This window comes from Malaya genurostris, chromosome 1 (genome assembly GCF_030247185.1).
Source record: "Malaya genurostris strain Urasoe2022 chromosome 1, Malgen_1.1, whole genome shotgun sequence".
Classification (NCBI taxonomy): domain Eukaryota; kingdom Metazoa; phylum Arthropoda; class Insecta; order Diptera; family Culicidae; genus Malaya; species Malaya genurostris.
The window spans coordinates 113,172,760-113,186,672 of record NC_080570.1 but is presented as its reverse complement, the minus strand read 5'-3'; the positions used below and the strand labels follow the sequence as shown (position 1 = coordinate 113,186,672).

The 13,913-nt window shown below is 38.9% G+C and overlaps 1 protein-coding gene across 1 annotated transcript in view; it reads left to right on the top strand.

Moving 5' to 3' along the window:
* Window positions 1-13,026, top strand: part of LOC131425433 (zinc finger protein 1) — a 68,927-nt gene extending 55,901 nt beyond the window's left edge. The window contains exons 4-5 of the mRNA XM_058587351.1: window positions 6,501-8,955; window positions 9,665-13,026. Coding sequence (XP_058443334.1) covers window positions 6,501-8,955; window positions 9,665-9,864 — 2,655 coding nt within the window. The 3' untranslated portion in view covers window positions 9,865-13,026. The remainder of the gene's footprint in view (window positions 1-6,500; window positions 8,956-9,664) is intronic.
* Window positions 13,027-13,913: the final 887 nt, after the last annotated feature.

Genomic DNA, 13,913 nt, shown 5'->3' with positions numbered 1-13,913 from the left:
TCCTTCTTGCAAGAGAACACACCATATAATGCAATCACTAATATAATTCTATATCTGGTCTGATGTGAAATTGATTGTGATATATGACATTAGTTGGATAATCATTTATCAATATTACATGATTATAATCCGTTCAATATCTGGGCAATCGACTGCCGCGAGAGAAACATTGGTTTTGAAAAGTGCCATCATAACGTCCTTCGTTCAAGTAAAGCCCAAGCCAAACTTGTCTCAGATTACACATCAAAAAAATTTTAATAATACAGGTGACCTAATTCCTCATACGATATAATTCATATAGACCTAATTTGTCAAATGACGGAAAATTTCATTTGTATTGACTTAATGTTAGATTAGCTTGAATTTTGCTGGTTTCGACTGTAACTTGCATTATGTGGTTCAGTCGATTAACAGACGTACATGGGATCCAATGGTTTTCGGTTCAAGTCGCGGCGGTTGCTATCAGTATTCTTTTTTTTATTTCAACGAAATTCATGTCATGGAGTTTTAGACACAATATCAAATGTTCTTCCACGTGAATTTGCGTGAACTGCGACGCTCCATTTATGTGCATCTAATAAGATGTAAAATCACAAGGATTTTTTTAAGTGTGTAGGAACGGCAATTTTTTATATTATGCTCATATATTTATTCGGTCTTTTTTAAATTTGATCAGTTTAATTGCACATAAATAAGAACCCGTCAAAAGTTCCATTCAGTTTCAAGTACATCTCTGGAGTGCCCCAAGGTCTGGATTTTTATGCTACACTCTGGTGATTTGGAGCTATTTTTCATACTGCAGACTAGAGATCTAGAGATTGAAAAAAAGGATGGATAACTCCATCATACGACATGCAAACATTACTTTAGCGAAACATTTAAAATCACCCAAAATTTAGAACTGATGATAAAAAACCATTTAAATTTACCTAGTGGTATTAAAATGCCTTTCTCTTACTATTGAATACTCTCATTAAAACATTTATAAGATTATACTGCGATCATTAGTATTGTGAGCTTATCTAATAACCTAATGGTAGTTTTCAAACCAGTCCGAGTCTTTCGAAATCGATTCTTCCATCTCCGAAAAATTTTGGTGCATTAAAAATACTGGTAGTTGTTGGTTACGTCACATAAATCATTACATCTCTCGAACCGGAATTGTTCGCCATAACCCTTCCAAATTTGATCAACATTGTTGGCTTTCAAATAAGCCTAAGTTTATCGAAATTCATTGAGTCATCTTCGAGAACATTTAGCTGATGCTAAATGTGCGGTTAGTCGGTTACATCACTTAAACTATTATATCTTCAGATCGGAAGTAACAACCATTCAATAGTAGCTTTCAAAAGAGCCTAGACTTATTAAAATCGGTTAAGCCAAAATTGGCTAAAGTTTAAATTGGGCGGTAAAAAAACAAAGCGTTTTGTCGGCTACGTCACTTATACCATTATAGCTCTGGTACCAAAAGTGACAGCCATTTGATGTTCAAACTTGATCAATGATCCAATAGTAGCTTTCGAACTAGCATAAAATCAGCATGAAGAGGTAAAAATACCTTTAAAAAGGGCGCACACACATACATACAGATATTTTCCGATCTCGTCGAGCTGAGTCGAATGGTATATAACGGTATCCGAGTCGAAAGTTGTTTTTTTTTTCAGGCAATTCTATTACCTTTCTATAAAGAAAGGTAAACAAAACGTGGATAAGAAGTATTAGGTTGGAGTGAAAAGAAAATTTATTTCAAAACATTTCTCCAGCAATTTTTCAACTTGTTGATCCCGTACGAAAAGTAAAGTTTTAGAAAGATCTACATAATATTCCTTCGAGACGTCGAAACTCTCCTTGCGCAGATGATTTTTTTACGAACAGATTATAATCCGAGAGAGCCAAATCTGGCGAATGCGATGGATGGCGAAGCAATTGGAGCCCTTAAATCGTTGATTTTATTTTTGATAGCGGTGCACCGGTACATTGTTTTAAAAGATTTTTTTTGCTTCATGTAAGGCCGTTTCGAGAAGATTTTGTGCTACAACCGCTCACATTTTGATTTTGTTCTTGATTTTTTCCGACCCATTGAACCTTCCTAGTCCACTTGGAAGCACTCGTACTAGCTTCAGTCCATTGACGGGAACTCATTTTGTACTCTGGCATGTAATCATTGATCCAAGCCTGATGTCTGGAGTGTAATAGTGAATAATTCAAAAGTTCCAAACCAACACCACAAGGCTACCCGAATCCGCATCAGCATGCCGTAACACGTTTCCAACGTGCGCTCGCGTTCATGTTTTTTGTCCGGTGTTTTTTTCTGCAAAATCTTACTCAAAATATGATGCGTGCACTCAATTCTAATCTTCGTGAGATCTGCAAGCTTGCGCTCTCCCATCTTTCGATCACCACACCATTAAGTATATACCCCGAAGTAATACCTAACGGTAGTTCCGGAGAGGTAGGGTTGGAGATATGTGTCAATATACTATATACTATATAGTATATTGACACATAGGGCTACTGCATCGAAGGACATGCCGCTACGGATTTCATCGGTAGAGGACGAGACTCTTGAAAACATGAATGGCTTATAATAACCATTCTGCGCCTTATGAAAAATGTACAGGCAATATTTTGTACAACTAAGCTAGCAAAAATGAACAGAAATTAGCTGAAGTAGAACATTAGACATAAAGAACTTGACTTTGACGTCATATTTCCAAATGCAGTAGATTTATGAAAACAAAATGCGTGATAATATTATTGTCAATCCAAAGTATTTGTTGATGTATAAACACATCTAATCACAACTCACAAACCATCTCTCAGTGGGTTCTAATATTTGACGTGCGCTCAGCGCTCATATACTGATTGCTTGACACTGCGATGTTTTCTCTTTCCAAATGGTTGTCCAGTTACTCAACTCGCTCAGTGATGCTACTGAAAATGTTTAGCAGGTGAGCTTAACTCACTGATTAGTGCTCCTTTGTTTTCGTATCTCTTCATTCTTTAGCACTAACGATACACAAGGTTAGTGTAAATTTTGTTCAGAACGCAATCATGCACTGCTAAAAATCGACACATTTTTCAAGTGTGTTTTTTTAAATACATTTCAGCGATGCAATGGTTCTGTACACTCTGAATCGGCTGCGAAGTCTGTTGAAACAGAAGGTCAAATTCCACTACAGGAATGTAATACCAAGGCTTTGCTTTTATGAAAATAAAATACCTTCATTGGGTGGTAAGGAGTGTATCGATAAGTAGTTAGCAACATTCTAACATAACTGTTTATTACTCGGAAATGGCTTAATTTTTTGCAGCGTGTTTTGCGGTGACATGTTTGTTTACATGTCAATAACAGCTGCGCAATCGATTGGTTTCGGTACGGTTGATCGTTTCAATGATGAGTCGAATTGATCCGGAAACGCGAAAGAAAATTCTGCACACTTGGTGCTCAGAAAGTGGTGTCACGTACAACGAAATTGCAAAACGGGTGAAAGGTGTACGAGGAAGAATGTTTGAAGAAGAGAATGCTGCTACTGTACAGAAAGCATAAGGCTCCTCCTGTCTTCTGCCGGATTTGACTTCAGCCCACTACACCAACTCCGTTCTACAGTGATTGTCAAAAAATAATGTACAATTCGTGGAAAAGGACATCAACCCACCGAACTGCCCGGATCTTCTGCCAATTGAAAGGTATTGGGCAATTGTCAAGCGGCACTTGCGGAAGGAAGATAAAGTGTCCCAAAACATGCAGGAGTTCGAAAAAAACTGGACAGCTGCCACCAGGAAAGTCACAAAAGTAACTGTGCAGAATTTAATGAAGAATGTCAAGTCCAAAGTGCGAGCGTTTCACAAAAACTAGGATTTTCTTCAATATAATCAGTGTAATGCATAAAAATGTAATTATTCTACAATATATCGAAAACTGATGTCAAAATATGTTTTTTTTTCGCTTTTTTATTCAATAATCAATGTTGCTAACTACTTTTCGATACACTCCTTATAAAAGTCAATGAGATTACTGTTTGAAATTTTGGGATAAAAATTGATGAAAAATACTACGATAGCTTCAGAAACAATATTTGATTATAATAAAATACTACATTTGTGTCAATAAAACATCGACTAAAAACAAAAATAACTCACAAAAAAAACATGAATTGAAGGACAAAAGAACGATTAGTGAACCAATAATCTTCCAAGCCTCGCTGGATGATAAACAAAACTGTTTCTCACGGAAAAGATTATCGAAAAGATCCAGCATTAAGAAACATTGCAGTGATGTAATTTATACTTCAAATAGAAGATAAACTGGTTATATTTATTAAAAAAAAGAGTAGGCGCTATCCCAAGCTACCGCACGCTCATTGGACATAATTTAAAATTTGAGTTGCGATTATTCAAATACATAAACTGAAGCAATCTGTCAACATTTGAGTTCGGATTTGATTGAAATTAACTTGAGTTATGAGTTCTCTCACATTTACTCATGCGTTATAGAGTAAACGTTGAGTTTTCAAATATTTGAGTGAAAAAAACCTAACCACATTGTTCGCCATTTTAATCAAAAATGTGATTCTTATGGGTATGAAAGTTTTCAATTATATCCAGTAAGAAGTCAATCAGGAATGTTTCAAACCCGTTTAATTTTAGTCCCACACAGATCACTTTATTATGGATTGTTGGAACATTTTGGTCTAACGTCCAATAAATCTATAAACACGGCCTGGTATGAGACAAAACATTGAACGATTTTTTTCTATTCTAATACAATTTGCGAAACAGTATATTTTGGGTTTCAAGAACTTAATGTTTAGTGAAATGTACTCAAATATAAGTGAAAATACGTTATTAAAATTAAATTTCAAAGAACTGAAATTTCGAGTTGAGATCCCTCAATGTTTTAGGTAATGCACATTTTTCTGTTTTGATGTAATATTATTTAATATTGCATTTTTTATGAAATTGAGTGACTAGTCACTCATAACGGATAAAGCCACTGGAATACTACAAACCAAACAAAAATTCTAAGAATGTCACTTTCTTTCTGGATGATTTTTTGTTTGCTTTTGATTCCTAGTATCCAGAATCTATCGGAGGCCAAACATCGAAATCTGACATGGCAAAACTAGCAGTTGTCTACGGCGTGAACCATAATTAGAACAGCACTCGAAAAATATGACACAAGCACGAAAACATGGCAACACTGTTCGTGCTGTGCTACTTCGGTCTGGAGCATTTATGAAAGCTAACTGTTCCGTAACACCGTTTCGGACGAAATCAGCATAAGAAAAAGGTGCGACACGAACACGAGCACCGGCAGCAACCGTGCTCACGCCATGTTCCATATATCATGGATATTTATTTATAAAAAAAAGTTCTTGAAGAGCAAAACAAGACGGCCGAGCAAAGAATAAAAAGCATTTAAGAAAAACGACTCACATCTGCTTTGTCTCGCAGACGCTGACTGGAACATATTTTTACCTTACAGGTTCTTGCACCCTTTTTTTCCCCTCAAACATTGCCCGATGGATGATGGTTTGATTGAAGTCACTCGTCGCCGGTTCATCGTGGCACTTTATCGAGAATAATGGCCGCTCCATTCATTTTGTGTTCGCTTCCTCCACCTCCTTCCTGTACGGTGTCGGTTGATGGACCAACAACCAACGGGACCAGCTTGTTTAATTTACAACATACAAAAATCGAACGTGTAAAAACAAAAATATTTTGATTGCAAACGGAAATTACTGGCGCATTGCTGCGTTGCGGTAGTTTGCGCACCAGATATTCGTAAAAAGTATTTTTCCTCTCGGATTTTTTTTATTGTATGAATTTTATTACATTTTCCCGTCCATTTGATCATCGATCTGAGCACACAATCCCGTAGCGCTGTGCGTTGTGGGCCTATCATCGACACCCTGAATCAACCCGGTCAACCAAGCGTCGTACACACATGGGTGCATTTCACGCGTGCTTGAAAGCGGTCCGGTAATATTACTATCGCTTGGTTCATATAAAATTTCCATCATAAACCAATCAATCAGTTCGCGTTCGAGGTATTTTTTTTTCGCTGTATACCGCATCCTCTTTACAGCCACAGTTCAAAATTACCGCGTACAACGCGCACAATATATTCCTTCTCTCGCACCTCTCGGAATCTTTCAAAACAAATCGCTTTTTTATAAATAAACCGACCTCACTCTACTGCTCTCAAATACCGCACATCCACGCCTAGTAGGTACTTGTTCTCACCGTTTCTTTCCTTGCATAAACCCTACTGCTAATCAGGGCCTTGGCAGGAAATTAGAGCAGGTTTTTTCATCCGTGTAGCGACGATTAAACGATCTGGTCTTCCTCCAGCCGGCCTCTTTTTAAAAGCATGTGAAGATAGCGGTTTATAAATCAAAAACGTTTTTAGACATTTCTGACAGCTAACCAAATTCACTTACCAACTTTTTTTTTCTTTCGATTCTCTTTCTCTTTCTCTTCCCCTCCCTCTATAGAGCTGCAAAGTATGCCACAAGCAGTTCGCCAACGTGTACCGGCTCCAGCGTCACATGATCTCCCACGACGAATCGACACTACTTCGAAAATTCAAATGCACCGACTGTGATAAGGCATTCAAGTTCAAACATCACCTGAAGGAACACGTTCGTATACATTCTGGGGAGAAGCCGTTCGCGTGTACAAACTGCGGCAAGCGTTTCTCGCACTCGGGTTCCTACTCGAGTCACATGACCTCAAAGAAGTGTATTAGCATGGGACTCAAACTGAACAATAATAGTGCCACTGTTGCCAACAACAATAACAATAATCATAGTAACAACAACAATGGCACAGTAGGCGGAAAATCGGAAAAACATAACCGCCGATCCGGATCGTATTTGCCTGGAGGTAGTCCAGCAGCGGCTGGATTAAGCAACGGTCAACTTTCGAACGGGCACAATCCAAGCAGCAGCAACAGCAACGCAAATGTCAACAATTTTCTTCCCATGCTACCGAAGTACCCGCCAAACTACGAAGCTATGAACGCTGCTTTCCTAGCTTCCTTCCACAATCCGTTCTATCCGATGGCCGCCCTAAACCCGAGCAATCCAGCATTCAGTCCCTATAGTATACAGCGTTTGCTGGAGCTCTCGGCAGCCGGTGCCGCAGGATCAGCTCCCAAAGCGGAATCGATGGAGTCACTGCTTCTGAAAACCCAGCAACAACTGAACGCTGGCCTAAGTCAGGATGTTCAACGGACTACTAAATCTCCCAGTGCTCATTCCGATGCGGAAGATATGATTGACGAAATAGTAGAAGATGGAACTGAGGAGGAAGAGCCCAAATTAGTGATGGATGTTGATGACGATGAATATACTCACGAAGAGCTGCCGGATGAGTCCGACAGGAAGGACATCAAAGTGGACGAAGACGATGACGATGAAGACGATGGGAACGAGAACACTGTTGCTTCTAGCAATTTACATTCGATTCGGAATTCACCTGATGAAAGAGAAGAACGGCAACAATCGCAATTCCCGCAGATGGCAGCACGTGACAACGATTACCGGAATATTCTCGATGATATGAAACAGAAAATTCTCGATGTTGCTCATCGTATGTCCGCTGGAGATCAAATCACTCACCGACCACCGATCACATCTGCCACCGTAGCAAACGATCAGATCAAGGTCGAACGTCCTGAAACCGCTTCCCCAGAGCTCAACATTGACACGGACAATCCGAGTCCGTGTATGGTTAATCCACCGTCGCCGGTGTTTGCAGTTAAGCAAGAATCTAAAGAACCAACAGAGACTGAAAAGAACGCAAAATGTGAGGCTCCAGTACTTCAGTGCCAACAATGTAAAGCCACATTCAACCACCAAGCGGAGTTAGTGCAGCATGAGCAAGTCTTGTGTCAGTCTTTGATGTTCCATAACCAGATGGCGGCAGCGGCGGCCGTAGCAGCGAATAACTATCTACCGATGAACAGCGGCAGTGAAGACGATGGTGATTTCGACGGTTCCAAGTTGGCTTCCGAACGAAGTGGGAAAGTTCGTGTGCGCACAGCAATTTCCGAGGAACAACAGAATGAATTGAAAAAATATTACGCTTTGAACAACAAACCCAATAGGGAAGAGTTCCAGATGATTGCCAAAAGAGTCGGTATGGAAGCACGGGTTGTGCAGGTGTGGTTCCAAAACAACCGATCGCGAGAACGAAAAATGGGTAATCTGATCAATGTGCGACCTCCAGTAGCGACGGAAGCCGAAGGATCTATGCTCTATCCTGCAGGAATTCAAACGCTTGGACAGCCAGCTGAAGCCGAGCAACCGCTGGATTTGTCGATTAAGAAAGCAGACTCTATTCCATCAAATTCTCCTCGCTATGGAACAGCTCCATTGACTCAACCGGACAGTGCAGCGCTACTAGACGAAGCAATGAATCTCAGCGTAAAATCTTCCCGTAGCTCAACGCCATACAAAGGATTCTATCCGTACAATCAATTTTCCACCGAAATTCGGATTCGTCAAACTCCCTCTCCAAACGAAGCAGCTGTTCATCCACGTCAGCAACAGATTCGACCACCGGCTATTCCCAACTACCCGCCACTGACCCCAACGGCAAGTGGTTTCGCCGGAATGGATAGACTTCTGCAGCAATTTTCACCGGAAATTGCCCGAGCTCCGGTACGCGCCGAAAGTCTAAGTCCCGGAGCGGAAAAGCGAGCATGGCGTGATCTGGAGCAATACGAAGCGGCCGTTAAGCTGCACAACCAGCAAACCCCCTACGACGAACAGAAGCTTCTCCAGATGCAATCGATGCTGAACGTCCCGAAACGTGTGCTCTATTCGACGGCAAACCATGGTCCCAAAGAGCAACCGGATGCCGAAGGACAGTACGTGTGCGATCAGTGCGATAAGGCATTCAGCAAGCACAGCTCACTACAGCGGCATAAATATGAACATTCAGGTAGGTGTAGTTTGGTTTAAATTTTCTATTCTTTTGATGAGATTGGAATGAAATTTGTAATTCTAATAAGACTTGTTGAATCCTATCAGAAACTGTCCGATGACATGACATACTGTTTTGGCGTCTTTCTAAATCTAAGAATCTAAATTTCTCGAGGATGTTAACAAATCTCCCGGAGTTCTTAAATTTATCAAGTAGTCATTACATTTTTAATATTACGATTGAAAATTGCTTCTTTTTTTCCAATCGCCAAATTAAAATACTAATGCCTTTCTCAAATTGGGTAGTCACGGAGCAAATATTTATTGGGATGTGTAGAAACTGGAGCACAACCTCTGACTACTGATAAGAAGCTGACCTGAACATGTCACTTACTAACAACAGCATTCCGTCGACGTCACCGTCGTTTGCGAGGTTGTAAACAAGCTTCGCGCGATTAGTGATTCTTTCGACGACGTATTCAGAGTATGTTTCATTGATATTATTTCCGTCCTTCGGAACGATACTTTCGGATTCACGTCGGTGCACGCGATTACGACCGCAATGTTCGACAGTGTGGGAAACATCTTAGAATCCGTTCCACAATTTGCTTAATATGTTTTTAAATGATTTTTTCAATATGTTTTTCATTTATCTAAACAAAATTTTATTTGCCCAAAATAGTCTTTCAAAATTATAACATATTTTCCCTTTCCATCTATTATTACAGGGCAACGCCCGTATAAGTGCGTGGAATGTCCGAAGGCGTTCAAGCACAAGCACCATCTGACGGAACACAAACGGCTGCACAGCGGCGAGAAACCCTTCCAATGCTGTAAGTGTCTCAAGCGGTTCTCCCATTCTGGCTCGTACAGCCAGCATATGAACCACCGATACTCGTACTGCAAACCGTACAGGGAAGGTAAATAAGATGAGGACCAGGGACGGGAAGTTCCGTCCCCGGCCATGAACGGTGTGTACTCGACGATGGGCGTTCCATCGGGCCTCGCGCAACATCAGCTTCCACAGCAGCACCGACCTGGACGACGTGGACGTCGTGCCGGATCAGTTGTTTCGTTAGGCTTTCCAGGGCCACCACCGCCACCTCCACCTCCACCGCCGCCTCCTGCGTTGGGTACTGGACCGCCAACTGTACCATTTCCACCAGTATCATACTTTGATCGGCGCCTACTTGTAGACAGTTATCTAAACCCAAATTTTCTAGGCTACGGAAGCGGGCTTGGTGGCGTGCACTGAACAAAGCTGTATATATCTACTGTAATAGCTCCACAGAAGAATCCTTATCAACAAGGTCTTCGAATAGTTAGTGTTGAATATTGGTTAATAAGATTTTCGAGGTATTTTTGGCGCGATTCTCAGCAGAAGTCAACGAATCATCGTACTTAAAATTTGAAAATACGAAAACAAAACAATCAGCAGTGAACTGATCCCAGTTACAATTATTTCGTTAGTATCATGAACGACTAGGCGATGTTTTGCGTCGAACGTTTTAGAGAAGCTGTGCATTTAATTCCTTTACCTAGCGTTTCTTAAAAGCAGATCTGCACAAGATCAGTTTTATAATTTAAAAAAAGAAGGAAAACTCTTAAGCAAGCAACTTGAATCTCATTCCCTTCGGTAAGGATTTCGTGTAGCGTATAAAACTTAATCTGTTACAATTTCCGGATTACTTATTTTTTAGTAACATTTAAGTAATGTAGTCAGTAAGCTGCATCGCATTATATTACACCGCAGCAGGTGTACTAGTAGTGCATGCAACCTGTAAAATACTCAAGTGAATTCTGTTGCCATACCAGAGAGCAAAAGGAAGTTATTTTACAAAATTCAAATAAAACGCGTCATCAAAGGCTGGGTCTAGCAATTTTCGTTTGATTAATTTTATTTTATGTCTACGCAACCTACGCAACTATCCCTAAGTGAACTAGTAGAAAACCAGACAAACATATACGCATTTTGGACCACACGGTGTTAACAAGACAATACAATAAAGTAAATTTAACCTTTAAAATGTATTAATAATTAAATTTTCAAACTTTCCAGAACGCTAACACAAAGTAAACATTCTTTCCCAAACTTTTTCTTCCAAATTATTAATCGATCCCTACTTCACAATTCCTAAATCTAAAATTTCATCCTATAGCAACTTTCCTTCGACAAATGCAAAATTTATGAAAATCATCGAGAATTACATCAAACTATTGTAGAAAATAGTTCAAAACTAGTCGGCAAAAGTCAGACTTCGATCGACATCACATTATGGTTTCAGATATGCTCACAAATCAAAGCAGGTCTTGGCGCTGGCGAAAATTAGGAAAAAACAACAACAACACGTTTGAACTTTTTTCAAGCAAGTGTAAAAAAATACAATGCAAATTTATTATGTTTCTGTCATACCGTATGTTTGTAAATATGTGCGCAAAGAACAAACAACACAACAAGAGTAATGTAAAGTATCATCTTAAGCTGTATTATACATTTGTAAGGCGTATTCGTCGTGAAAAGCTGGTTGAGAACATGGAAAATAATACATCGAGTTATATTGAAATCTTTTTTACAATGTGCAGACTACAAAATTAAGAAATAGCCTAACCGAGCGAACAACGAAACTGTTAATTTAGCAAACGTATTGCCCAAGGTTCGTCCCGTGCGGAAAACTGGCGGGTGTAAAACAAGTGTCTTTTAAATTAACATTAACTTGAATTGCTATTTTTATTATTACTACTAAATACTATTATTGAACATTATTTAGTTATTGAACTATGACTTAAGAAAAGGCAAAAGATGAAAACTCACAAAATATTATATTTAAAGATAATGTACTGTTAAATATTTCTACGAATAATCGTAAAATTAAAAAAAAACTACTGTCAAAGCAAGAAAAATAACAGATAACCATTCCATTAAAAAAGAAGATAGATTCAATGGAGCTGATTGACGGAGAAAAACTCTCGAGCAAGAAAATTTTTTCCGCGAGCCAAAAGTATCGAACTACTTTAGACAAATTACAATACGCATTCTTATAGCTGTTGAATGAAACAGCAACAGAAAGAAATCTTGTTACCAGACAATAAATATACAAAATAAATTCGAAACGACGAAAACGCGGCTTGGGTCAAAACTCCGACAAAAAAATATTGTGCAGCCAAGATACGAACCTAACGCAAACGCTTAACAACGCGAGCCGTTTCACCGTGCAGCGAAACGTCCGACAGCACACCTGCTGTGCTGGTAGTGGTGGAAGTATCAGTTATTGTACCAATCGTAGTTAGCTTTGCCTTATTTAACAAGTTTGCTCAAGCGTTTATCCATGTTTTTTTACAACTGAATATCAGCTAAACCGGGTTTCCTAAACAACGAATTTCTCCCGAACTTCAGCGCTCACTTTGATGGATGCTTCTTTTTAAGCATGTTTTAATTCATTTCTACTGTAGTTAGTTAGACCTTAAGCATCCATACATTTAAGTTTCAGCCGAGTAAATTGTTTGTACAAAAAACAAAAACACAGTTTTCGGACCTAAAGCTAGCAATCCAAAGAAATTTTTAGTGCTCTTAATATGATTTTGACCATTGTTTTCAAAATTCTCTGTACAGAAAAATAAGAGCCTACTAGAAGGTAGAACCAAAGCCAAAAATTCAACTGTAATTCTAGTTTAGCCTAAGATTTATTTTGACTGTACATGTAATATTTTTTTTAGTTCATAGCATCCCGTTGAAAACTTGTATTAACTTTATAAAGAGTTTTATTATTTCATTCTTCCAAAGATTAGTTCACTTACTAATTAGTGTGCAATTTGTGCCAAAAAATAAGAGGAGGTAGCGTTTCCCAAAATGAAAAGAAAAGAACTATTATTCTTGTGAAACTCAGAGTAAAACCAAACACGCCACTAGAAACAAGAACGGTAAAATGCGGAAACGAAGCAACACATTCAAGTTTTTCACGTGTTTTGCCAATATGACGGTAAATGTAACTCTGAAGAAAGAGGAGACCGGAGAACAAAAAGTATGTCCCTAAGTATATGAAAAAATTAAAAAATATATTATATATATACAAATATAAAATAATTATGAAAATTTTTCTGGTTTTATTCATGAATCCGAAAATGTGTAAATACCTTACAATAATTGGCCCTTACAATCGTTCTCACTTCCACTTCACTTACATTTCACTTCTCTTGATCAAGGTTGCTGATCCTATCAATGAAACATTACTCGTGAACTATTCTCTTCACCGGCGATGCTCTACCCGTGCGGCGATCAGTTTGTATATATTCCGTGTCTGCCTTATTCATTCTTTCCTTCCACTCAGAGAATTGAACCGCTTGGCAAAGCAAGCAAGCATCATATATGCACTCTGTTCGCTCGCAGTGAGTTCGTTTCGAAGCATTTAGGTAGAAAGCTATTCGGTGGTGATGATGACTCGCGTTGAGTCGAATTTTCTACTCACGGTGATTCGTTCTCTGCGACGTATGGCGGTACAACTGAATGACCGCCCAGGATAAAATTTTATTCCTGTATAAAGCTTATAAGAAAGATGTCGAATCTTTTTGAATTGTCTTCACTGCACATTTCTTCGGTGTTTGCTATACTTCAATCGTGATTTGTAGCATTAGGGACAACTTTGATACCTGCCAGAATATGTTATTGATTAATCATCAAACTGTAAAGGGTTATTAATGGAGCGTTTTTGTGTGTCGTAAATATGTAACTTTCACTCCTATTCCGTAGTTCTATAATAAATTCATTTTGTGTTTCAAACGAGTTCGACATTTTCAAACAAATTATACCTCATTCGAAATGACAAATTGGTATTTTTCATTCGGTCGAATGTAGGGTTGTTTATTATGCCTGAGATGTAATAGTCCCAAGTTTTTGTCAATTATTATTGTTTCTCATGATCGTGAAACTACTTATATACCGATTACAAAGCCATTCGACGATCGTTACCTTAATAATTATAA